Raw genomic sequence first — 27,959 nt, forward strand, 5'->3', positions numbered from 1 at the left:
ATCAGCCTGAAAGGGGGGTGGTGGCTGAGATGAATGGGGTGAGTTATTTTTGTCCTGGTGGTGCCAGTATCTTTGATCATGAAAACAAAGCTATTAATATTCTTTATAGATTCAAGTGATAAAACTCTCATGAATAAAGCTCGAAGAACTCACTAAGAGGGAGATAATGATCAACATAATACATTTATATCAATGTATACTACTTTGAAGTCCTACTGAAATAACAGTGAGAACTAAGACATTTTAAATTGTCAAAAAATATTTTGTTTACATCAGTGATTCATGGTGAGTACTTGGCACCTAGATTTATCTGATGTCAAACTGCAATATTTGTGATGGAGCTGGTTGAAAAACGCAGAAAAAACTTTGACATTGTTTTGCAAAAAAATGTCAGTCGGTTTCAAAAACTCAACTTTTCAACCAGCTCTAGTTTGTAAATTGAGTAAAACAGAGGATCAGCTATAGATCTGGATCTTTTAAAGGGACCATGCTTCTTTTTGTTCACAGGTGTTTGCAATTAAGAGTAATGATGCAGTGTACTGGTTGTACCAGGGGACTAGGACTTCTGTGTTCTCTTTCAGTCTGACATTGACTTATCATGTAACACTGGGCAAACTACTAGGTGCTTTTAAAATACTATTTGTCCAACAACTAAAGAATTAATTTTCAGTGTGTACATGTGGGTTACTCTGGAGCCCATGTATCTGTTTCCTGTTGGCTAAAAGGACCTGGGGTCAGAGGTGAACCTTATTCAGATGTACAACTCAGAAGTTCTGAACAGTTTAGAGTTGCATAGGAGAACTGATGAAAGCTGGTAACAGGATCAATTTTATAAACTTCTTAGGGTGTTTTGATCTCTAGTTTCGTGCTGTTTTCCATCTCAACAAAATCCAAGTGGGTACTTTTTATTTTTGCCAAAGCATAATGATGCAACTCCAGATCTGAACCTCAGTTTACTCAACTGTAAAATGAGGTTGCTATGAGACACACTGAGGTTTAGCTAACTGTAGTGAAGCATTTGAAATTCTCGAACTAACTAATTCTGTTTTTTAAAATAGATTAACTCAAAGTAGTCCACAGTTAACAATTAAAAAATAAATTTCAATACCTATTGCACAATCTTTGGAAGTCTTGATCTTTTTTTTCTGCTTAGAATCAGGTTGAGTTTTTCTTCAGTTTTAAAAACAAAATTGGCACTACAAATCACATGCAAAAACATCTTAGTCTGTAACTAGCAGATTCCAATTATAAAGCTCATCTTGTATTTAATTTTGAGTGTACCAAATATAGTTAAATCTTATAATGCAAATAACTAAAAAAGACTCACAGATCTGTCTTCTAAATCCTAGTGGCTTCTTCTAGCAGATGCCAGTTTTTGCATTTGGGCTGACAGAGATAAATCTGCCAACTATTCAGTATATACTATAAATTCTTCCTCCTTCCATTGTCTTAAGACTTTTTTTTTTCCACTACCACACAAGCAATTAAAAGCCATCTGCTCTGAACCATTGAAAATAATTTCCCAGGAATAATGCTCAATGTATACTCTTCAGGAAACTAAACAAGTTCTGTTTCCAAGACTGGTGTTCTACTATAACAAATCTCACCAGAAAGTTTTTAAGGATAGTCCCTGAGAACATGGAATAGCTCAGCAGATTCGTAATCACACCCACAGCATGTAGAAGAAGCCATAGCATTCCTGCTCAGGCCATCTACGTGGTGTTCAATGATGCTTACTACAGACTTTATATTTTGTTTCTCAAAAGTAAAAGAGGGAGTGGGGGAGTAAGTGGAACATGCAATAATTTTACAGGCTTAACATATTTCTATGTCTGTGTTTGCAAGCTGTTGGGACAATTAAAAAATATGTCTTAACCAGGAGTCTCTTTACTCTGAAAGACCATACTTTTCCTATTTGATACAAGAATGTTATTGCTGTACTGTTTCATCTACATTTACACACTTTCACCTGCCACTCATTTTTCTGGACAGTGTTAGGTTTGCATAGTTTCTAAAGGTCCATGCGACTCCTCAAACTAGGCTGCTTCTCCTTCATCTAAGTGTCTGCCGAGAGAATTATTCTTCTCCAGCTCAGGTGAGGATGAAGAGCAAGAATACACAGAGCGGGCTATCAAGATGAGATCCTGGAGAAGAACAAGTAGTGACTGGATTAGTCAGAGTGACCAGAATCTGAGGTTGAGTCAATGGGACTCTTCTTCCTCTCTGTCATAGAAAGAGTGAGGAAGAAATTCATGCATTCTAAATGGCCAAAGGCTTAAGGAAGCCAAAAGGTGGAACATATGCAGTCACCCTTTCCTCAGTAAGGTTTTGCTCCTCAAACAGCTCATTTGGTGAGGAGAGGGTGTTTTCTGAATAAGAGTCTGCTAAAGATACACAGGAGTATTTCTTCCTGCCTGAGATGTTCAAGTCTGTGACACACAGGGTAAACTGAGATTGAGGAGTTGAATCCTGTAGCCACAATGTGGCTTCTGTATTGCCCAAAGTACCATGCCATGCCATTCATGTCTCTCTGGAAAACCTCATTCAGAGACTAGGAGCATCTAGAAAAGGATTGCCTAGTAGCAATACGGCAAGTTCCGTGCACGTCGGAAGGAAAATGTTGCTCCTTTTTTCTACTCAAAGTAGACGTAGGAGTGGTGGCCCACATCCAAAACTTCACTCCTGATGAAGGAGGATTTCCTCCACAAGACCTTATGGATTTAAGATTGTGCCCCACTTCAAGCTTCATCAGTTTCCACATGCTTCTCCAGGGCAGCCATTGCCTAAATTAAGGAACTGAACTAAGGTCCCAAAAGACAAAATAATCTACTGTCTGATCACCAAGTGTCCTGACCATGTCCTTCATCACAGCCAGGACAATAGCTTTGCACTTCGGAGATATGTAGGCAAAGTAGCCACAAGGTTTGGCTCAATCTGCTGGACAGTGAGAAAATGAATAACATAGTAACAACTCTAACTTTAAGAAGCCCAACAAACCACACACTGAAATGATTTCAGGGAACTAGGTCCTAAACTAAGTAAAGAATTTCTTTTGCTAGCATCTACTGAAAGAGTTCCCCAGAAAGGACACATGTTTCAACAGAGGGCAATCCTGAGGAAGATACAGCAGAGAAGGATATGTATGCCATATTTCCAACCAGCTAGTCCTATAGCAGACTGCGTGATGACAGCCAGGGTAAACAGACCTACCTAATTAGTGGCGGAATCTTTCTTTTCAAAATGGAATGGAACATGCTATATCCAACAAGTGGATTCTGGAAACTCCCCGCAGAGATTATGTCCCGGAACTTATGTTGAATTTAACAACAGTTTCATATAGTCTCCCAAATCCATAAACTTGCAGAAATGCTGCAATCTGTTCTGTGCCACAGAATATCTAATGTCAGTAGAGATGTTGGAGTCTGTCCAACAGGGGAACAAAGCAGGCTCTTGGTAATCTATCTTTGTTGTCCCCAAGAAATCAGAGCAATATTGGGCTTGAAGTTCCTTAGCAAAATATTAAGTATTTGAAGTTCCATAAAGACATTCCATTCCATAGCTGCAGTAATCCCGAGGATATCATGATGTTGATAGACTTGACAAAGCCTATATGAAAATCACAGTTGAGATTCCTCTGCTTCTATTATGACAGAACATATCAACACAAGGCATGTCTGATTGGACTCTTTTCTGCCTGCAGAGGGTTTAAGAAAGCGTAGACCTCTATGCCGTTGGTATCTATTTTGACCTATCTGGGATAACATTCTCATCAAGCCAAATGCAGGAGGGACTTGGAGCTGATTATGGAGACCAAGATAAAACTTCTGTTAATTCACCGATTCTTAGTCAGCTGCAAGGAAAATGTGGTCACAGTTAAAATTCACCAGCAAGTACTGTTATACATCAACAAAGACAACACATTTCTTCCCTAGGAAGAATTCTTGGAGGCCAAGAGATCTAGTGAGTCAAAAACAGATGACAAAGGAATCAACTGTACATAATCTGCTCAGACTATGAAGTGTGGGTGTCTTGTCCCCATAGATCTTTCCAAGTCCTGTTTGACACCATTGCAAAAATTCATGCTGGATCACTGGGTCCCTTCCCACTCAAACATGAACAAGAATTTCTCCCTACTTGAGGGTATGACTACACATCAACTGGGAGATGTAATTCCCAGCTCAGGTAGACATACATACGCTAGCTCAGCTCGAGCTAGTGCCTATAAATAGCAGTGTGGCAGGGGTTGGGCAGGATAGTACCCTGGCAGTGAGTCCAAGCCACTGTCCATGCTGTTGTGGACACACTATTTTTAGTGTGCTAGCTCTACCCAAGCTGAGACTCTCACCTCCCAGCTGTTGTGTAGACATACCCTAACAGACTGAAAAGAAGTGGAAATGCAACAAGTATGTGGTGATTCAGGAAAGAGCAGTTAGCCCAATGCAGGACAGCAGTTGCCACTGATGCCAACCTGACCCAAGCTGTTCAATCTAAGTGTGGTAGTCACAACCAGAGGGAAGTGTATCGGCTAGCTCAAACTCTATTTGATGTTTGCTTCCAGCGACATCCCTCTCTGAGGTATTACGAGTGGTACTCTTGCCAGAGATTAAGAAATTGGTCTGTTTTACCTGAGAGAGATTGCATGTTTTGTAGTCCTGACCTATCCTAATTCTGGGGTAATTTTTGGCAGAGCTAGCTCAGGCTGTAAATTTAGATCATTGGTCTCTTCAGACAAAAGTAACTTGCACATAGTTGAATTAGTGGTACAGTGTTTTTTCTACATAGTTCTAGCAAAGGTCACCATATTCTCAAAATTAAAAACTGAGACGCTTCCGTGGTGTTGGGTTGGGGTTTCTTTTTTTTTTTTCCTTCTTTTTTTAAGTGTTTAAAAGACTCCTATAAAGGAAAAAAGTACGCTTCTTTTTTAAAAAAAAAAAAAAATGTCCTGATGTTGTTGTCAGCTTCCGACTTGACAGCAACATGTGCATATTTGCCAAGGTGGAGGATTTCTTTCCTGCCCCCCGCTCCCCTCCCAGTATCTTAGTGTTCTGAATGAGTTTATCATATGACATGGAACAAGGGTTTAATATTCAGTCGAACAAAAGAACAGCTTTGATGGTGTCTACGCCCATTTGACTTTCCTCTTCAATCCAAGCACTCAATCACACTGAATGTTCATTCTCCTGGAATGTTCCTGGTAAACACAGAACAAATTCTGTTTCGTACAATGTCACAGTTCCACAGGATCAGTGCTACGCCCCCAGTTTTGGAACAGTCTCTAGGACATTGGTGAACAACCTGTGCCCTGCAGACCACACACAACCCATCAGGGTAATCCGGTGGCGGGCCGCGAGACGGTTTGTTTACATTGTCCATCCGCAGCTCCCAGTGGCCACAGTTCGCTGTTCCCGGCCAATGGGAGCTGTGGGGATATACTATGCAATTTAGAACCCAACCTGGGGAATATTTTTAGATGCAAATAAGGAAGTAGAAGGTTGTTTATAAAATGCACAGCATCTTCAATGCAGAGATTCTCAACTGGTTTGTCAGAAATACTCTAAAACAGTGATACTGAGAGGGAGGCTCAAGAGCTGCAAGTGGCTCTTTGCAGCACATGATGGTAAAACACTGTGTGATTTTAATTATTAACCAATCAGGGTGCTTTTACTCTGTTATTAACCTATTATAGTTGATAAAATAATAATACTGGGTCAGTTATTTTGCTGTGAGAATAATATATATACATAAAAATAGTAAATAAAACAATGAATTCCCACTCCTGTGGCTCTTTTGAATAATGTTAATCGCTAATTTTGCTCCTGAACCACTGAGGTCTGAGTATCACTACCCTAAAAGAAATATGAGTGGTCAGGATAAGGGGTAAATGATGGTAGCATTTTGACAGCGTACATGTTTTCTTTGCTCTATAGGGAAATTGGTCACTGAAAAGGTTCAAAATGGACCGCCAAGGTGTGACACAGGTATTGTCCCGCTTGTCTTATATATCGGCTCTGGGAATGATGACAAGAATCTCTTCTCAGTTTGAAAAGACAAGAAAAGTGAGTGGCCCCCGATCTCTTCAGCCATCTCAGTGGGGTATGCTTTGCCCATCAGACACTCCTGAAGGAGAGGTAAGGAACTTGCGTTTTATTTCCCTCACTTTTCCACTCACCCCCAAAACCTAGGGTGGCAGGCATAGTTTCTTTTGAACCAGACAGTCCTTTATCAGAGGATCAGCTTTGCTAACAATGTTATAGGGAAGAGAAATTGTCCTTCATTACCCTGAAGGGCTGACTCCACAACTCACGTGAAGCTCCCAATAGCACCACAAGTTCTCTTAACCCTCCTGTGAGATCAGCACTTAATTCATTGTTTTATCTACTTTGCCCTATTCTAGGATCTTTTGCAGTCTTTGGCTGATGCTTGACGTTCAGATTCTTGCTATACTGCTCCTTCCCCATCCACAAAGTCATCTCCATTCTTTCCTTCTTCCCAATACTGTCACCCTTTCTGTTCCCCAAGGTCTATCCCCTTTCTTTCCCACAGTGGAGGAGGGGCTGGTGCTTTTGCTTCTGGAGTGGGGGACAGATAGCTGAGTTTCCCCTTTCCCAGTGCTTTCCATGCTTAGCTGAGCCCCTCTCCCAGCTCCTGCTGCAGGGGGCAAGGGAACACTGAGTTCCCAGCTTGCAAAGCCTCAGCTTCCTGCTTACCTAACAGCCTAGATTTGGCAGGCTACCCCTGGGAGATTGGTAACTTTTTCCCTTTTAAAATACACAAGTTGGAGCTGCAAGTAAGCACCAATCCTCACCTATGCCGCGGACTTTCTGTGAGACCTGGAGCAAGTCATTGACTGTTTCTGTGCGTTGGTTCCCAGTCTGTAAAATGGGAATAATTATTTGTTTTACCTCTTTAGATGTTAAGCTCTGTGGAGCAGGGACTGTTTCTTTCTATGTGTGTATAGCACATTGCACAATGGAGCTCTGGATCTTGGCTGCTGCCTCTAAGTACCACTGTCATAATTAAAAAAAAAAAAAAATGGTGGAAGGGGGCATGTTCAGAGACACTATTGTCTATCCCTCCAGTTCAAGTGAAGAGCTAAGGTACATGGGGATTTGCCGTCTGATTCCCAACCCAGTCTTCTCTAATTGCACTCCCCATTCCTTGTTATGACAGACGTCGTTTTGGCTGAGGTGAGCTGGATGGGACTCTGTATGGAGCTCTTCATCTGGATTTGCTCTTCATCTGCATCTGGAAGGCACCGCCTTCTCTCTGGAAGCTCATCTTGCTCCCTCTACCAGCCAGGGCTGAAGGGTCCAAAGAGTCTTAAACTCTTATTCCTTTATACTGTAAATGAATGTGTCTTACTACTGTGAGATTGCCATGTCAGCCTGAGCCTTAGACTTTCAGAGAAGAGGTTATTGTAAATAATTTGTGAATATTACAGAAACTGCTGTAGTTAATGAAGAAAATTTTCTTCAAATTCTTAATGCAACAAAATCATAAAACTGTCTCACCGAACAATTGACACTGGGAGTGAATTTGTTCTGATACAATGCTTGATGGGAGCACTGGACTTTCCAGCACTAGGAGATAAGCAAGATGAACCATTTGCATTAAATGGGTGAAGTGATTTGCTGAAATGTCCAAGTGTTACATAATTCAATATGTTTATTTTCTTAAAGCTTACTTTACGGCATATGGGATGGCTGATTCCTTCATATGGACAAAACCGCTTTTGTTATGATTCCTTTAAAAGCTGCCATTTTAGTGCCATACTTTTTTTTGTATTGATTAGAATGAATAATATAAACATACATTTGGCATCCTAACAAGTTATTGTCACATGGGTTAATTCTAATTTTACCAGTGAAACTCTAATCTTAAGTCATAAAAATAGCCTTACATACATATAGATAAAAGAATGGATGGATTTTCAGCTTGGAGACTAGCCTACTAAAGGCACATATTACATATTTTCAAATTCTTTAATGATGTGGAGTCATTTTTCTATTGTATTTCTTTAAATGATGCATTATTCTATTTCAGAGTAACTTTTACATGGAGAGATAAATGAGATCTATTTTATACCTTACAAGTTTAGAACCTTTTTAAAAAATAAAATTTGATCTCAATAGGAATTAAAATAGTTGCACATATCTTGTATTCTACATAATTTAACACTACTACACTATAATAATAGTTTGAAAAATAGCTGCAGCTTTGCAGTCACATTTTTTAAATTTAAAATCTTCAATTTTGAATTCTAAAACATGGAATTTCAGTGTGATGATTAGAAGGTACTTCCTGGCTTATAAAAGAATCTGAGAAGAAAGATATTTTTTCCTAGAGGGACTTATTTTGTATCCAACCTCATTTCTATCACTGATGCTGTAATACACGTTGTACATACTTACAGAATTATATTAAAACAGGTTTCAGAGTAGCAGCCGTGTTAGTCTGTATTCGCAAAAAAAAAGAGGAGGACTTGTGGCACCTTAGAGACTAACAAATTTATTTGAGCATAAGCTTTCGTGAGCTACAGCTCACTTCATCGGATGCGTTCAGTGGCTGAATGCATCCAATGAAGTGAGCTGTAGCTCATGAAAGCTTATGCTCAAATAAATTTGTTAGTCTCTAAGGTGCCACAAGTCCTCCTTTTCTTTTTATTAAAAACAGTGCAGTTTGTAACATCAGAATATGTACTTTGGAATAACTTGTTCATATTTGGTTTTTTAGGCTTGTGGTTTGGTTAAAAACCTAGCTCTGATGACTCACATTACTACTGATATGGAAGATGGCCCAATTATTAAATTAGCCAGTAACCTTGGAGTAGAAGATGTAAACTTACTATGTGGAGAAGAACTTTCATATCCAAATGTGTTCCTTGTCTTCCTTAATGGTATGCAACTTTCCATCAATCTTGCTCCATCTTGACACAGATAGAGGGGGCCAAATTTTAAAAACTGTCCAGCATCTTTTTTCATCATAATCAAGTGCAGATGCACTTTTTTATTTCAGGTGCAGATGTTTTGACATCTTGACTGCTCCTACAAAAAGAGTTGACAGTCCAAATGATGACATTTACTCATCTATAGTTGTTGTTTATGCCCCAAAAATTATGACCACAGTTAATTGTGGCTGCAGAATTTCTTGTACAAAATTGGAGGCTGTGTTAGGGCATCCTTAAGTATGGGCTCTTAGATGGTACATAACAGTACTGTATGAAACATGCACACGGACACACTTTCAATTCCGTACAGATTGTGATATTGTCTGGAATGTAATGCTATGCAGGGTTTGAATTCCTAATTCTTATTTTTTTTGTAGAGTTAACATTACTATCCTCTTGAAAAATATTTTTATCTTTGTTGGGGAGAACTCCCATCCTAGAATCATAGAAATGTAGGGCTGGAAGGGGGACCTAAAGAGGTCATCTAGTCAACCACCCTCACCACTCCCCACACCATCATGGATAGTTACAAAAATTCACCTCGGAGAACAGGCCAGCTTCTTACTTTTTTGCTTATTGGATAGACATGTTTCAAAAAAATGTGTATATTATGCACATAAACATTATTGACTTGAAATCTGTTGTCTAAATCCTCATTTAATATCATATCAGTCTCACTGTTTGTGATACTAACAGATTAAAAGTTATGAGATAAAATTGCTCTTTGTCATCAGTAACCACTTTTTAGACATCCAGTATTTGGTCTCTTTTGGTAGCAAAAAGGCCTCATTTACATTTTGGATTCAGGGTTTAGAAGATGGAGATAAACAAAAGGTTTTTTTCTTTTTCGTACCCTGTCCCTCTCTCCAGAAAAGATTCCTCAAGAAGTAAAATGACTTCCTTTGCTTTTCTGTAGTAGTAGGGTTTTTTGTTTGTTTGTTTTTTAAAGGCTAATGAACCATGCATGTGTTACACTTCACCCAGATTATAAATGGGGTTTTATAATAGAAATGCTGACTCAACCTTTACTTTTCCTAGTTCACTGGTTCTGTGGAATATGTTTGCAATGTCTTTTGCAGAGATGAGTAACATTCCTAAAAATAGAAAATACAACATTAAGTGAAAGCAAAAGACTTTCACTATTAAATCTACAATTTTGATCTTTTCAGTACTTAAAAATTTGTCTTGCAGACCACTGACACGTGTTCGATTTGAACCAGTGACCTACAAAGAAAAAGGGGTCCCTATCCCATTACTAATCTCTAGCTATTGTTTGTTCATTTAAAAAAATAAATAAACTACTCTGAATTCCAAGTACCTGCACCATTTCTTTTTATGTTCTATGATGATCGCAGTTCTGCTAGGTCTTTAAAAGTAAATTTTTACTCTATTGTCTGCAGAGATGACATAAAATGCTTAAGTCCATCCTTATTCAGCAAAGCAGTTAACTTGCATGCTAAAATGCTTTGCTAAATATGAATGATTTGCTGAATTGGGTCTTAAAAAGGACGTTCTAGTGCTATTGTGTGCAGTTACCTTAATGTAAATATCAGGGGGGTGGAGGGGTGTTACTTTCTTATAAGTCATCATAACTATTTCTGGGTTAGTTCCTCCCCCATACACTTGCCAAAGAGTTCTTGAGTTCGTCTTCAGAAGCTTTACCTACCTGTACATGCAATGGTGAATTTTGTAGGCATATTGAATAGCAATTCATTAAAATGAAACTGTAATGAGCACATCATTTTTGTTCAAGATGCTGTGGAGAAATTGATAGAAATGTAGGCTATTAGTAGGGTTGGTGGACAATTTTCGAATGAAACTTTTTCAATGGAAAAGTGGATTTTTGAACAAACAAAAATTTTTGTGGAAGGTGTCTGTGTTCCTTGAAAAAAATTGCTGTTTTCTTTTTTTATTGGCGGGTCGTGGGGTTGGAGGAAAAACCTAAAACTTTCAGACAAAACCAAAATATTTTGGGGGTTTTGACTTTGAAAATGTTTTGGCTTCTTGATGAAAAATTTAAGCTTTTCATCATGTCTACCGAGCAGTGGGGAGTGAGCCTCCAAGCCCAGTTAGATAGACTCTCACTAGCTCTGCTCAAGGTAGCACACTAAAGATAGCAGGGTGGACATTGCAGCCCGGGTGGTGGTTCAGGCTAGCTGCCTGAGTCCAAACCCCCCTCCCTCTTAGAGCCAAGTTTAAATAGCTAGCCAGAGCTACTGCCCTTGCTGCAATGCCCATATTGCTATCTTTAGTGCGCTAGCTCAAGCAAGGCTAACTCGAGTCTCTCTCTATCCAGCCTGGGAGGCTCATTCTCAGCTGCAGCGTAGACTCACCTTACAGGTATTTCCTGTCACCTTTAACAAGGGAAGGAGCTCGACTCTGAACTGAAGAGAATTTTGAAGCATGCAAAACATAGATCATAAAATGATCGTTTTCTTGAACAGGTAACATCCTTGGTGTCATTCGCGACCATCCAAAACTAGTTCACACGTTTCGGCTAATGCGGCGAGCAGGTTATATCAATGAATTTGTTTCAATCTCCACGAATCTTGCTGACAGATGTGTCTACATTTCCTCTGATGGAGGAAGATTGTGCAGGTAAACTTCTGTGATGATTGGGGGACCAGCCAGACTGATAAGGGATTCTGTCACTGCCTGCCCTGCCCCTGTAATCTTGGGGGTCTCTGTGCTGTGCAGCAATGGCTCAGGTCTCTGAACTAGTAGCCTACCCACAGCATAAGGTCTCACCCCCTAGGTCCTTAGCAGCCTAGTTACTCCTTGCAGGATGACACCAACAGTCCTTCCAGTCACAAGACTTCCCAAATTCGTCCTCCCATAGTTCTTAATTACCAGACACTTGAATTGTTACTCTCGAATTTGTTAATCCCAAAGGTGTGAAACGAGCCCCTCCCCCTGGATACCAGCTTACTTTGGCATACAAATTCCACACCGTTTGGACACCTGAGACCTGCTTGGGGTGAAAATCAACAAAATATTTAATAGAAAAACCAGATTCAAAGATCAACTAATAAGGGAGAGCAAACATGTACAAGTAACACAGAAAATAAACATAAAGATGCAACGTCAGGCTTTATGCTTCCATATTAGACAAAAATCTCTTTTCTAATATAAATTGCCTATTGCCTTAACTGTTTCTCAGCATACCCCCTAGCTATAGGAAGGATCCAGTTTTCATGGACAGCTTCCCGCCTCAAGACTGCCCCCCAAATTCTGAATTAAAAACTTCAGTCCCCAGCTTGTTTAAAAAAGACACCCTCCCCACCCCCACCCCCATGATGACTCATGATTATTCAGTGTGGGAAAATTCTTTCTTGTCTTGAGACGACATGGAGACATCCTGGCTATCATTAACTGTGGTGGTCCATCATTGTCTCTTACTGTATTGCACAATGGATGATTACTTGAAGCCAGTTTCATGTAAACACCTGGCTTGGGGAGAGCCCCTCCCTGATTCACTGCTTCTTCCAACTACAGCAGGACAGTTTTAGTACAGATTATGAGCACAGTTTTCTATATTCATAAATACATCAATTCATAACCACATTCTGTATGCATATCTGTCAATGACTGTCAAGTTCAGAACATTACAAGCTTTCACAAGACCTTACTCATATACTTTTATACTACAATAATACAGTATGCAATCATTTGGTTCACCAGCTCATTTTGGGGGTTTAAACCTTTTGTTCTCCCCTTGGGGTATCTGGACCCTGATTGTCACAAACCCTTATTCTGTCCTGTTGGGGCTTCCCTGTATATTGTACTCGCATCCATAAAAATCCTCCCCCATTACATGAGTAATAGTAGCAATATAGTTGTCTGTAGGGGCGTTGCTATGAATTGCTTCCCTGATGCTCTCTAGGGAATGGTCTGTGTCCTGTTCTTTAAAAAAGACTGCTTGCCTTTGGCTGATTTGGAGGGCTGTCTCAATAAGAGGAGCTGATACCCCCTCCCCTCCTCCCTGGGATTTTTGGGGTTTAAACCTTCTGTTCTCCTCTTGAGGTGTTTGGACCCTGACTCTCACAACTTCTCACCAAAAATCCTTCTAAAGAACTTAACTTAATTATCCATTACACATTGTGCGTCTTTTAGGCTCAGGTTTTCAAAGGGTGCCTAAAACCCCTTAGGCAACAATCCCCATTCCATTTCAGTGGACTTTCAATGGAGCCAAGAGGTCCTCAAAATCTCCGCCTTACTGTAGGATAAATGTGCAATTGAGTAAACGAAGTTTAAAAAATAAGCTGCTGCTCGAATAGATGACTCTGAACAGAAGTGAAAACAAAGTAAAAATGTCCCTCCTACCACCCAAGGAAATACAACATTAGCAACTTTGGTATGAGTATATTTGAAATACTGTTACTTTTCTTTTTTTCTTTTATTTTGTGTTTTTATAAGAAACACATAGGTTACAGTCCTGCAGCAAGATGTGCATAAGTACCCACAAGACACCCTGTTGTCTTCAGCATCACATTGCAGGATCAGGGCTTTACTCTAATTGTAACTAGTTCTTTTGAAATAAATCAATCTCCTTTGAGCTAGCTAAAGGTGTCAAAGGGATGTAGCTGTTTGCTTTCATTAGAAGAAAACATGTCACACAATTTTGACTTATTTCTGTAGTTCCCATTTGACAAACATAAAATAATAACGTTTCTGCCCCAAGAAGCTTACAATTTACATTTGAAAGAGAGCACTTGAATTCAACGCAACAATATGCTAGGGAAGGGAATGAGGTGGGTTGCCAAAGGAAGCTGGGGCAGAAAGACACAGACAAGAACGTCTTACAAAAATGTAACTATGTTTTGAGACTGTAAATAGCTATGTATTTGAACTAAAATTACTATATTATTCATGTAATGTTGGTGCCTAGAGACCCCAGTCACGTCAGAGCCCCTTTGTGCTAGGTACTTCCATACATAATAAAAGATATTCCCAGCCCCAAAGAGTTTAGGGTCTAAAAGACAAAGCACAACAGAGGGGTGACCAAATAAGAAGGGAGGGCGGAGAGAGGATGGGGTAATAATACAAGCATGGTTTAGCTTAGGCTAACTGTGTGCACAGTTCATAGGTAAGTCAATCAGCAGTAGTACTCATGGCTAAAAGTGGCAATTACCTTGTCTAGTAGTGTTAATTTTCTTTTAAAAGCCAAACGTGGTGTTTGATGCAATTTGAGGCTTTCCAAAGGCTTAAAAATCATTCTATCATCAGCATATTTGTGAACCAGCAATAAGTCAGACCTGGCAGGGATAGCTGAGTAGAATCCACAGACAGGAATGAAATCAAAGGCAGAGAAATTAACTCTCCAATTCAAACACTGCTAGTACAAATCAAACTTCAGATCTGGCGGTCCGGCAAAACATCTGAACTGTGTTCCAACTAAAAAAAGGCAACATCAGTGAAATAATGTGGATTTCCAAGAAAACTTACCCAGTTCACTTTCCTGTGAGGTTTTTTTCCTTTGCAATTGTTCAGTTCCTCCTCTTAACCATTTAAAAGTGCTCATTAGCCCTCAAACAGTTATTTGGACTTCAGAGCAGACTACACAAGTATCTTGTACTTATTTGCTGCACTCTGTAAGAGCAACTTGTCCAAATAGCAACAGCCCTTGACGTTTTGATCTTGCATGCCATTCTTTGTGTCAGTGTTTCCTCGTGGTGGTGAAGCTTCCAGAGATTCATGTGCTGCTAAAAGTGATAGATTAATCTACTGCAGCACGTAGTGAGTTCTATTTATATTTTATATCCTTTTAGGTAACAATTAGTAGCAAAATGTGTCCTATTCAAACTTAAATATATATTTGTTGAGCTTTGACTGTGCTCAGCACTGAACAAAATACTGACATGTAAACACCCCGTCTCAAGGAGTTTGTAGCCTCGTACTGTTGAGAAAATTTAAATATTTCAAAGCAACCAACTTAATAATTTTGTAGGTTACATTTATCCACTTAAAATGTAGTTCTGAACTTTATTTTAATATGTCATATGTATCTTTTAAAAATAACTTGTTTATACTTTGGGGTGAAATTGTATGTGATACATACATTTCTTGAACTGGTAAAATAAAACTCAGATTTGAAACAATCCAAGTTAATGGCTTGGCTAATTATATCTGCATAAATACATCAACTAAATAGCAGATAAATCTAGTTATGCTTCTACTTATTTTAAATGAGTACCTTGTTTAAGAAGATGTGTACTTCTACGGCTGCACTTGGTTTCCAAAAGTGGATTTACAAACCAGCTACCCTATGCATTGATGTTACCTTACTTTAATTTATATTTATGTTAACTCCGTGTATATCTACTGCAACATTCCTTTTTCCAATTTAGACCCTACATAATTGTAAAGAAGCAAAAACCTGCAGTTACGGACAAGCATATGGAAGAACTTGCTCAGGGATACAGGTAAATTACTCGACAGGACTATGTCTGTCCCCCACTCCTCTCCAGCTGTAAATGTAATAACAATACGCCCTGACTGAATTAAGAGTTCTGTTATGGTATTGCAGTGCCGGTTAAATGTTTACGGGAGAAGTCTGCTCTCACATGTAAATGAAGAATCAGAATAGCAGATATTTTCTGTTTTTTAAATCAAATACAAAAAAGTCATGACTCTCATTCTGCTATTGATTTGAGATTGTGATATGTGGTTATATAAAATAAATGTATAACCTAAATTTTTAAAAGCAGCTACTGACTTCTGATGCCTGATTTGAGATGCCTTAGAGAGCCTCTTGATAAAGGCTGTGCACCCGCCCTCTGAAAATCAGGCACCTTTAATCAGGAGTGACGGCTTGAGCTCTCAGAAATTGAGGCATTAAGAATCACTAGTAACTCTTGAAGGAGAGAGAGAGAGAATGTATAATATTTACATATATAAGCGTTCCAGTTCAGTTTCTAATCAGTCTTGCAAAATCATCATGGAAATTTGTTCATCCATCCACAAAATATACTTACCTTTATGATATGATGAAAATATTAAGGCTATTTAAAAAAAAATCCCCCCTGAAGCAAACAGGTAAGTAAGATTGTTTTTTCTGCTTCAAATATTTAGAGAGAATTCTCTCAGATCTGTGTAACTCCGTGCAGATGAGGACCACTTGTTTAGTTTGCTTTCCTTACAAAAGTCAGTTCCTTTTAATAACTTTAACTTTATTTTTGCATATGAATAAAATGTTTCTCAGTGTGTACCTTTTTTGGCAATTACAGGAATTTTGAAGATTTTTTGCATGAAGGCCTAGTTGAATATTTGGACGTGAACGAGGAAAATGACTGCAACATTGCACTGTATGAACATACAATTACTAAGTAAGTGTACATTCAGACTAAATACTGGCACAGTAAAAATATGCATATTACAGCCTTCTTCCTTTCTGTTCTCTGAAATGTAAGTTCATTAACTACGTTTAGGGCCCTACCAAATTCACGGCCATGAAAAACACGTCAGACTGTGAAATCTGGTCTCCCCCCGTGAAATCTGGTCTCTTGTGTGCTTTTACCCTATACTATGCTGATTTCACGGGGGAGACCAGCGTTTCTCAAATTGGGGGTCCTGCCCAAAAGGGAATTGCAGGGGGGTCACAAGGTTATTTTAGGAGGGTTGTGATATTGCCACCCTTACTTTTGCGCTGCTTTCAGAGCTCGGTGACCGGAGAGCAGCGACTGTTGGCAGGGTACCCAGCTCTAAAAGCAGCACCCCACCAGCAGCAGCACAGAAGTAAGCGTGGCAATGCCATACCATGTCACCCTTCCTTCTGCGCTGCTCCCTTCAGAGCTGAGAGGCTGGAGAGTGGCAGCTACTGACTGAGGGCCCAGGTCTGCAGGCAGCAGTGCATAAGTAAGGTTGCCAGTACCACACCATGCCATCCTTACTTCTATGCTGCTGCTGGCGGTGGCTCTGCCTTCAGAGCTGGGCTCCCAGCCAGCAGCTGCTGCTCTGCAGCTCCTCAGCTCTGAAGGCAGCAGCGCAGATATAAGGATAGCAGTACTGCAACCCCCTGCACAATAACCTAACTCCTTTTTGGGCCAGGACCTCTACAATTACAACCCTGTGAAATTTCAGATTGATACAGCTGAAATCATGAAATTTACTATTTTTTAAATTCTATGACCATGAAATTGACCACAATGAACCATGAATTTGGTAGGGCCCAAACTGTGATGTAACATTTCTGTTTCCACACCAAGCTCTTGCTTATGTTTATAACAATGTACAAGAAGGAGATGATAGAAGTTTAGGAAGCAATCTGTGATTACACCAATCTTAAATCATCTATGGGATAGTCACAAATAAGTGAATTTAGTGTTTGATATTTTTTTTGTGAGGAATTGAGGTTATAAACTCTAACCCACAAAAACATGGAATATGTGACTTTTATCAGTGTGAGTTTTTCATGATCTCTTGTACTCATAATTGGCCAAACCATTAGAGAGTTATGCAGGTCAGCCAAACAGCTCCTTATAAAACTTTTATACCACACCATTATGTATCCTGTTATGCTAGTCTACTCTAGAATGTCTTTAGAGAGCTTTTAAGAGTTTTTTTTTTTTTAAATCTATCCACATCTAAACTCTTATAGATTACTCTCTATAAATATATCAGAGGGATAAATACCAGAGAGGGAGAGGAATTATTTAAACTCAGTACCAATGTGGACACAAGAACAAATGGATATAAACTGGCCACTAGGAAATTTAGATTAGAAATTAGACAAAGGTTTCTAACCATCAGAGGAGTGAAGTTTTGGAATAGCCTTCCGAGGGAAGTAGTGGGGGCAAAAGATCTATCTTGCTTTAAGATTAAACTCGATAAGTTTATGGAGGAGATGGTATGATGGGATAACATGGTTTTGGTAATTAAATATTCATGGTAAATAGGCCCAATGGACTGTGATGGGTTTTTAGATGGGGTAAGATCCAAGTTACCCGGGAAAGAATTTTCTGTAGTATCTGGCTGATGAATCTTGCCCATATGCTCAGGGTTTAGCTGATCGCCATATTTGGGGTCGGGAAGGAATTTTCCTCCAGGGCAGATTGGAAGGCCCTGGAGGTTTTTCGCCTTCCTCTGTAGCATGGGGCACGGGTCACTTGCTGGAGGATTCTCTGCTCCTTGAGGTCTTCAAACTACAATTTGAGGACTTCAATAGCACAGATATAGGTGTGAGGTCTTTTTTAGGAGTGGTGGGTGAAATTGTGTGGCCTACATTGTGCAGGAGGTCAGACTAGATGATCATAATGGTCCCTTCTGACCTAAATATCTATGAATCTATGAATCTAAAGCCAGATATCTTGTTTCTGTACTTCAAAGTTTCTAGACTGTCACTACCTATTTGTGATCAAAGAGCACTAAAATTAAAACAAAGCTTCTTTCCAGACTACTAATTCACACTTTCGGAGGCTTTTATTGAGCTGAGAATATCCTATTGACTCAAAAGCCATGTCTAATGTATCCCAAGTGACTTCTCTGACACATCTCTTTGTCATATACGCTGCATGATTTTTACAGTTCTTCAAAGGTATGTCTACACTGCAATGTAAGCCCAGGGTTAGTGGGACTCTAGTCAGCAGACCCCTGTTAGGGATCCTTGGGCTTGAGCATCTATGTTGTATTTTAACCTGAGGTTAAGAATTTTCTGACACATGCTTGAACCTTGGGCTCTGGCATTCACACTGCACTGCACAGACCTGAGTCAAAGTAACCATGTCGCAGAGTCCCTAGTGTGACCGGGGGGGCCTGTAATGGATCACACTGAGAATGCCACACTCACGACAGACTGCAAGAAACAGGGCAGACAGTACCCAATAACTGGTGGTTTATTCTTCAATTAGATTCACCATGCCAGTAACAAAAGAGCTTCTGCAGCACCACACTGGTTAACCAAACACCGTCCCCTCTAGGCATTCCAGCCCTTGGCTTCCATCCCAACAATCAGGTCTAATATAGAAAGAGGTTATTGAAAATCCAATTCACCACATGTGAGGTTCTACTCATCCCAAAGGATCAGTCAGACACCTACCATCAGGTCAATATGTATCTCAGATCTTACCCAAATATCACGCTGTCAGCCAATCCATAGTAAACTAACTAAAGATTTATTAATAAAAAAAAAGAATAGTTTATAAATGGTTAATAGATCATATATACATACAAGTGATTGCAAAGTCCTTATATCAGGTTTGTAGCAGTGGTGGAATAAACTGCTAGTTTTCAAAAGTTGCTCTGGTAACTTCCAAAAGATTAGATCCTCTTTATCTAAGATAAAGGAGAGATAAGGGAGATCCTCAGTTCTTAGTTCAAAATACTCCTTCTATTTGTAAAACCACAGTCCAGAGATTTGGAGCAGGAAAAAGCCGAAATGGAGATGTCTCAGGTGTCTTTTATATCCTCTGCCATGTGCATAGACATGTACTATTCCAAACAAAGCCCACAGCCCCTGTGTATGGAAAATTACTGACAAAGATGGAGTCATAGAATCATAGAATATCAGGGTTGGAAGGGACCTCAGGAGGTCATCTAGTCCAACCCCCTGCTCAAAGCAGGACCGATCCCCAACTAAATCATCCCAGCCAGGTCTTTGTCAAGCTTGACCTTAAAAATCTTCTAGGGAAGGAGATTCCACCACCTCCCTAGGTAACGCATTCCAGCGTTTCACCACCCTCATAGTGAAAAAGTTTTTCCTAATATCCAACCTAAATCTTCCCCACTGCAACTTGAGACCATTACTCTTTGTTCTGTCATCTGCTACCACTGAGAACAGTCTAGAGCCATCCTCTTTGGAACTCCCTTTCAGATAGTTGAAAGCAGCTATCAAATCCCCCCTCATTCTTCTCTTCTGAAGACTAAACATCCCCAGTTCCCTAGAGTCCTAGATCACATATCCACATCACATGTCCTACATGTTTTGATAAATCACAGGGGTGACCATTGGCTCCTTGCTGTTTTAGGCATTTGCAGGAAGACTCATTGAAAAGCTGATCTCCTTTAATGGCCTGTCACCACCTGAATGGTCCATCCACAATTGAATGGTTCATCAACACTGGGCTGGCTAGACTGGATGTAAAACTACCTTGTGGGTGTCAACCAAGAACAAAACACATGTTTGAGATACAAATATATAGCAAATATTCATAAAGTCAGATACAAAGATGGTACCTGCATATAAACAAGATTATCATACTTAGCAGATTATCAACAGAACAGCTGTACCTTACATGACATACTTTGTATAAGATTTCTTGCAATTGTATAACCATGGTAGCAACAATGGTATAAATGGTCATCTTCAGTTATACATCATCACACACACATCCCCCCAAAATGTGGCCACTCTACTCCTAGGAACATGGTGCACTGTGGGAAAACTTTACTGCTTGCCCTGCCCATTGCCAGGAAGCAGCTCGCTTTGCAAAAGGCTTGAGTGGTTTGCTCTTTGTTGCAAACCCAAGAGGTTCTGTGATAGTGTGCCTACAGAGCAGTGATCAGAACAGAATGGGCTAATGCTGACCTGAGCATCTGCCGTTTGCTGGGGGTGGGGCTTCTGTTTTCAATAGAGTGCATTGCAGATTGTTGGGTTAGAGAGAACTAAGGAAGCTGTCACAAGGAATTGTAGGATTCTTCCAGATGACTCCCAGGACCTGAGTCAAGCAAGGCTGCGTCTACACTGCATAGCAATAGGGCTCAGACCCTGGGTCCTGGCTTGACTTGAGCTCGGACCCTCTGGCCCTGCAGACCCTGGGACCCTCGGTCTGAGCCCTGGGTTAGTGCAACTGCAGTGTAGACACAAGGGGGGTTAGCCTTGAGCCTGGGCTTTCATTGCAGTGTAGACATACCTCAAAAGTCCTATGACCCAATTCAACCTCCACTAAAGTTAGTGGAAAGACTCACATTGATTTCAGTGGAGCTGGACCAAACCCCTGTTGTTGTCCACCTTTGCCAAATGAAACAGTCATTCCATCAATTAATTGCATTGATATTGCTTGTGCCCTTTCACTTTAACAAGCTGATCTGGGGGGCTCTTGGCTGGTTTCCTGAGTGCATCAGCAAAGATCAGGACAAAAGGAACAAATTGCCACTTATGGCAAAGTTAATTGCCTTCAAATCATACTGCAGCTGACAAGAGTAACTGCAAGGCACCTGAATAGACTGCAGCCTGGAACATCCCTGGCAATCTATATGGAATCACAGATAACTCTTGCATAATAATGGGAAGAGACCCTAGTTGGTCATCTAGTTCAAATTACCTGTTATAAGTGTGGAAGGTTATTACATTATCCATGAACACATCTAAACTTGATCTAAATATATCTGGTAATTTTGCTATAATACCCTGGCCATACAATAGTTGTTTCTGAATATAAATGATGAAGTAAATCTGTCAATTTTAGCATCACACTGGGAACCAGTATGCAATTTATTTGCAATTATCCCTAAATCTCTTTGCATAGCTAAGAATGTCCTTTATATTGGTACAACCAATACAATTTAATGTGTGATGAATAATCAAAGTACCCGATCAAGAGCCATGAGGTATCCCATCGCCATTCCTCCTGTCTGATGTCACAGTCACCTCTTTTTAGCTATAGTGATCTGTGCTATTTACCTTTTGCGTTCCAATTGGGGATTTATTTCTTTTGAGCTTCAAGTGTCTGTCAAGGTGTCTCTTCGCTTCATAATCTCTTTGTAAAACCTACATGTGTCGGGTCCAGTTCTGGCCATGACGTTTTGACTTGTAGAAGTTAGATTTGTTTGAAAATGTTGGCTTCCTGTTACAAACACTGTGGACCAGATCCTTAGCAGGTATAATCAGTGTAGCTCCAGTGGAGTCAGTGCTGTGCTGATTTACATCCAGCTGATGATTTGGCCCTCTCGTTGTATGTGAGCACACACACAAGGACCTGAGTTTCATCACCAACATCATGTTCTTAACCAAGTGTCTTGCACACACTTGGTAACACGGTGCTCTGCTGAATTGTAACAAGAAAAATGGAAAGAATTAAAGGAGTGAGAAGTGTGTTGAGGTAACCACTCTAATCTGCCTACCTTCTGCTTAGTCCTGCCTCTGTTTACATGTGTTTTGAGCCCTTTGTAATCTTTCAAAGCTTTGCTCATCATAGCAATAACTGATTTTGTGTGTGCAGTCAAGAAGTAGCAATCTACCACATCAAGTCTGACTGAATCTCACTGTCCTACATGGCATTTAGTGTTTCAGTTCTATGCTTGCTGTAACGCTGCATGTGTCCGTACTTCAAATTTATTAATAGCTCTGATGACCAGGCATCTGCCCTTCTGGATTTGCTCATCTGCAGGTGATGCATTAATACTTGTATTTCCTAAGACAGATATCCATTGAACATAGGTTTCAGAGTAGCAGCCGTATTAGTCTGTATTCACAAAAAGAAAAGGAGGACTTGTGGCACCTTAGAGACTAACCAATTTATTTGAGCATCGATGCATCCGATGAAGTGAGCTGTAGCTCACGAAAGCTTATGCTCAAATAAATTGGTTAGTCTCTAAGGTGCCACAAGTACTCCTTTTCTTTTTTCCACTGAACATGGTTTGTTTCGTCAGATGCAGAGCAGTAGCATCTGTTGATATGCCAGTGAGTAATTTTCAAGATACTCAAATTAATATAAGCAGAACTATTACTGTTAGTACAAACTGGTGAGAGTGTGCAAATGTCTAGAAAACATGACCTATGAGGAAAGTTTGAAAAAATTGGGTTTGTTTAGTCTGGAGGAAAGAAGACTGAGGGAGAAATTATAACAGTTTTCAGGTACATAAAAGATGGTTACAAGGAGAAGGGTAACCTCTGGTTAACCTCTTGAGGGTAGGACAAGGAAGCAATGGGCTTAAATTGCAGCAAGGGAGGTTTTGGTTGGACATTAGGAAAACCTTCTGTCAGGGTAGTTAAGCACTGGAACAAAATGCCTAGAGAGGTTGTTGACTCTCCACCTGTCATAACCATATAGCTAAGGGTAGCCTAGAATTCCTCCTTACCTGTAAGGGGTTAAGAAGCTCAAATAACCTGGTTGGCACCTGACCAAAAGGACCAATGGGGAAAGAAGATGCTTTCAAATCTGGGGTGGGGGAGGCTTTGTTTTTGTGTGTTGTCTTGGGAAGCAGAGAAGCATGAAGTCAGAAAACTCCTCCTCCTATAAACCATCCTAAAAGTCTATCATATTACAAAAATTGTAAGTAAAAGCCAGGCAAGGCGTGTTAGATTATCTTTTGTTTTGCTTGTGAATTTTTCCTTTGCTGGAGGGAGGTTTATTCCTGTTATTTGTAACTTTGAAACTAAGCCTAGAGGAAGTTCTGCTGTGTTTTTGAATCTTTTGTTACCCTGTAAAGTTAATTTCCATCCTGATTTTACAAAGATGATTTTTATCTTTTAAAAAAAATAATAAAATCCTTCTTTTAAGAACCTGACTGATTTCTCTATTGTCCTAAGACCCAGGGGTTCGTGTCTGTGATCACTTTGTAACCAGTTGGTTAGGATATTATGCTCACGCCTCCCCAGGAAAGGGGGTGTAAGGGCTTAGGGGGATATTTTGGGGGAATAGGAACGCCAAATGGTCCTTTCCCTGATTCTTTGTTAAATCACTTGGTGGTGGCAGCGTACCGTCCAAGGGCAAAGAATTTTGTGCCTTGGGGAAGTTTTAACCTAAGCTGGTAGAAATAAGCTTAGGGGGTCTTTCATGCAGGTCCCCACATCTGTACCCTAGAGTTCAGAGTGGGGAGGGAACCCTGACACCACCCTTGCAGGTTTTTAAGAACAGGTTAGACAAAAACCTGTCAGAAATGATCTAGTTATTACTTAGTCCTGCCTGGAGTGCAGGAGACCGGCCCAGATGACCTATTGAGGTCCCTTCCAGTCCTCTATTTCTATGATTCTACGACTGAGGCTAAGAGCTTGTTTTCTTAAACTACTTATCAGGGTTTTAATTTTCCCAGCAAAGCATACAATGCTATGATGTAATGTTCCAGGTAGTCCTCCTCTTCAGGCATTCCCTGCTAGTATATATTGGGGATTCTTCATCCACCTCACAGTTGTGCTGCTTTGCCATCCCTTGCAATATATTGCAACTAAAAAGATATTGCCATAATTTCTATTTTAAAACACATAATTCAGGTTACCAATTTTAGCCAACATATGAGATGTCCCACATGGTAAGAAAAGAGGGCTGAGCATTGGGGGATTTTCAAATTGGGTGCCCAGCTCTTATTGGGAAGCCACCATATGGCGTATACCTGAAATCCACACACTATTTATTTAATGACTCTGGAGCACTGCCACAGATGTGTGCTTTGGACACATTTATTTTTAAAGTGTTTGGCCCTATTTCAGAATTCCCTGCTTCGTAATTGCCCACTTTGATTTAAAAACCATAGACTTGCTCCAGCCTTACAGACTTTGTATCTAATCTTCATCTAGGGCTGGACACTTCTGTCCCTCCACATAAAATGGCCTATTTATCTATTGTGCATGAGCTTTCTCCTCTGCAGCTCCTTCCATGTAGAACAAATTTTCTCTGATGCACCAACTCTTATAAAATCTTTTGAAAGTGTACCTTTTATCCCTTGCCTATATTACTTAATTTCTTCCCCCACTATTCAGCTTTCTAAGGGGTTTTGGTGCACAACGTATATAGTTTTATAAAATGTGGTACAGTGTTTTATCAGCTGTGGCATATAGTCTTGTTTAGACATAGCTGTGACCCTCCTCCCAGATGATGTCATGGTATCCTCTTGCACTGAGGATCCCCACCAGGGGAAGGGACCCCAGCTACTAGGAAGAGACCGGTAACAGTAACTGGGATTTGAGTGTTAAAAATGTAGATGACCAGGAGAATCACATGATGAATTGCCTGCCGGGAGTGAAGGTTGTGGACCTCTCGAGACACCGGGATAGATTTATGTGCAGTGCTGGGGAGGAGCTGGTTGTGGTACGTGTAGGTACCAATGACATGGGGAAAGGTAAGAAAGAGGGTCCTGGAGGCCAAATATGGCCCTGCTAGGTAAGAGATTAAAGTCCAGGACCTCCATTCTCTGAAATGCTTCCAGTTCCACATGCAGGGCCAATTAGACAGATAAACACCTGCAAGGTCTCAATGTGTGGATGAGATGATGGTGTTGGGAGGAGGAATTTAGGTTTATTAGGAACTGGGGAACCTTTTAGGTAAAGAGGAGCGTATTCAGCAGTGGTTCTCAAGCTTTTGTACTGGTGATCCCTTTCACATAGCATGCCTCTGAGTGCGACCCCCCCCCCCTTATCATTTAAAAACACATTTTTATATATTTAACACCATTTTAAATGCTGGAGGAAAAGCAGAGTTTGGTGTGGAGGCTGATCGCTCACGACCCCCCATGTAATAACCTCACGACCCCCTGAGGGGTCCTGACCCCCAGTTTGAGAACCCCTGCTATACAGGAAGGATGGGTTTCATGTAAACTAAAACAGAAATAGATTGCTGTCATGTTGGGACATGTAATCAGAAGTGAGAAATATATTTCTCTGGAATTTTTTAAACGCTCTCTTTCCAGACGTTCGTATGTGACCTCCCTTTTTATTTTGTAGCTTATATTAAGCACCACAGGTATATAAAATAACATCTATTTATATCTTGTTAGATACTATGGTCAGTGTGTTTACTCTTACGGTTTTTGTCTTCTATTTGTCCATGTAAATTTGTACCCTTCCTGTCCTTTTTACCTCTCTGTGTTTGGACCCAATGAAATCCCAAATTAAAACTTTGAATAAAAATATATTGGAATTTGTCGTTGAGGCTTTTAGTTTTACTCACTTAAATTTTTCTGAATGGTAACAAATTAAATTGAAATAATTTATCAGACTTTACTAAAATGAATTCAATGAAATCGTGCCATTCTGCTGTCTATAGGTATATTATAACCAGAATGTGTTTTTTTTTCTTTTTAAGAGCTACAACACACTTGGAGATTGAACCTTTCACGCTTCTTGGCGTCTGTGCTGGGCTTATTCCATATCCTCACCATAACCAGTCCCCAAGAAACACTTACCAGTGTGCTATGGGGAAGCAAGCAATGGGTAAGGTTTTTCTGCTTCAAGATTGGAATGTTGTCATGTTAAACATCAGACAGCGTAAAATACTACAAATATTCTTGTCTACTAGATCATTTTAAAATGTTTCAGAGGAAATTAACATTTCTTATGAGCAATGGCGTAGATGCCAGGAGAAATTGACTTTTGGTTTTTTGTTTGTTTTTTTATTTAAGAAATAGCTTAGCAAAATGGAGTCCAATGTTCTGGGGTTTTCATACTTTAAAAGAAAATTTGAAGAAACCATAGCACTATTATTCCTATTTTTGTAACAGTCATTACTTTCAAGTTTTCAGTATAGCTGGAAGATTGGCAGGGAGTGTTTTTTCTTTCTTTTTATACTTCAGTGTGCTGTGGGTTTCCAAACAAAAAAGAGAAAAAAAGTGTTTGCACAAAGAGAGTGAAAGCATGGAGAAGTGATTTTCTCTGAATAGTTAAGAGTACTGCCGTTTTTTAATATATATTCATTAACACTCAATACCATGGCACTAAGAATTTCTCTCCCTTACCAGAAAAGACAGTACTTCCTCAGTGACCTCTCACTTCACAGTATTTTATATTTTGGCTTTATTTTGGGAGAGGAAGCACTAGTGGGCAGTTATGGTGTCATCTCAATGAAACAAGAAAAGAAGTTAATTTTCTAAGCATGAGTTTTTAACTAATTTTAATTTAATAGTTGGTATGGTTTTCTTTAACTGTCATCTTATGAATTTGTCATGTTAGGTAGTTAAGATCACAGTTCTAGTTTTGCCATTTGATAAGCAGCCAAACCATATTAACATTTTCTTGTTAACTTGTGTGCCTAACTAATGTACTGTTTTGTCAAGCCACAGCAAGTCCCAATGAAAACAGCAGCACATCAGTTCAGTCTGCCCTGTTCAGACTTCAGCTATACGTGTCAGTTTTATGTCTTGTGTTTGTGACAAGTTGAGATTACAGTAAAAGAACCCCATGTGTCATGAAAAAATTATCTCTTATATTAGGTTTACAAAATCATTTGTTTTGTAATGTGACTCCGAAATTGAAACCGTACACCTTTTGTGAAAATCTTCTAGCAGAATTAATGGAAGAATAGCTGCCTTGTACCTAATGGTCAACTTTAATATGTCAAAATACTAGTAAATTAAATTAGAAAGAGATGTGTTACCACCTTAAAAAAGAAAAGGTAGAGGTAATATTTTTCCTTTACAAGTCCGTTCCCCCTCCCCCCCAACAGTCTCTATTTTATGACTATTAGTCTCAGAACGTTTGGTTAGTTACCACACACAGTTAAGCAGGATCAGTGTGTACAGAAAGCCAATTCAGTATCTGTGGAGTTCTTTTGTAGTTTTCTGTGTGAAGGTTTTTTTTCTCGTTTTGTTTTGAGTGTCATTTGCAATTCATTGTCTGTGTTTTCTGAGGTTGGTGTATTCAGCTGCTTTGACCCTAGGTCTTGCACATTTAGCTCCTTGGATACAATCCTCTGACGTTACTGCTGACGCTAGGAACACAAAAGCCATTGAATATCTTTAGCAATAAAAAAAAGCCTTTGTTTCGGTTTGTTATTACAAAACACCTGACTCCAAAGAATAAGCAGTGAGATAAAAGTACATTTTAAAAGTTGGCACATGACCTGGCTGTATGTTACTTTGTACACTGAAATATCAGCAAACACCCTGAGTCTTTATGAAAAGCTTGTGTACACTTGTTTTTTTTTAAAGTGGAGGTGATATCTAGCTGTAGAAAATATTGTTACATATGCTTGTAGATTAGCTGTATAAAATTAAACCTACAGGATATTCATGTAATTTATTTCATTTGTTTGCATATATTTTTGTATTTACACAAATGCTGACTACTACTTCAAACTTCTGTTGCTTGTTTTGTGCTTTAAAAAGTTCTCTCTCTCCCCTACTGGCTTTGCATAGCCAAATGGAAGGA

General features: G+C 39.7%; 1 protein-coding gene across 2 annotated transcripts in view; it reads left to right on the plus strand.

Annotated features, from left to right (window-relative positions):
• Window positions 1-27,959, plus strand: part of POLR3B (RNA polymerase III subunit B) — a 124,834-nt gene that overhangs the window by 48,553 nt on the left and 48,322 nt on the right. For both annotated transcript variants that reach the window (XM_084617906.1, XM_084617907.1), the window contains exons 14-19: window positions 5,928-6,128; window positions 8,734-8,896; window positions 11,392-11,545; window positions 15,295-15,369; window positions 16,174-16,272; window positions 25,900-26,027. In XM_084617906.1, coding sequence (XP_084474032.1) covers window positions 5,928-6,128; window positions 8,734-8,896; window positions 11,392-11,545; window positions 15,295-15,369; window positions 16,174-16,272; window positions 25,900-26,027 — 820 coding nt within the window. The remainder of the gene's footprint in view (window positions 1-5,927; window positions 6,129-8,733; window positions 8,897-11,391; window positions 11,546-15,294; window positions 15,370-16,173; window positions 16,273-25,899; window positions 26,028-27,959) is intronic.

This window comes from Lepidochelys olivacea (assembly GCF_965140295.1).
Source record: "Lepidochelys olivacea isolate rLepOli2 genome assembly, chromosome: 1".
NCBI classification, from domain to species: Eukaryota; Metazoa; Chordata; order Testudines; family Cheloniidae; genus Lepidochelys; species Lepidochelys olivacea.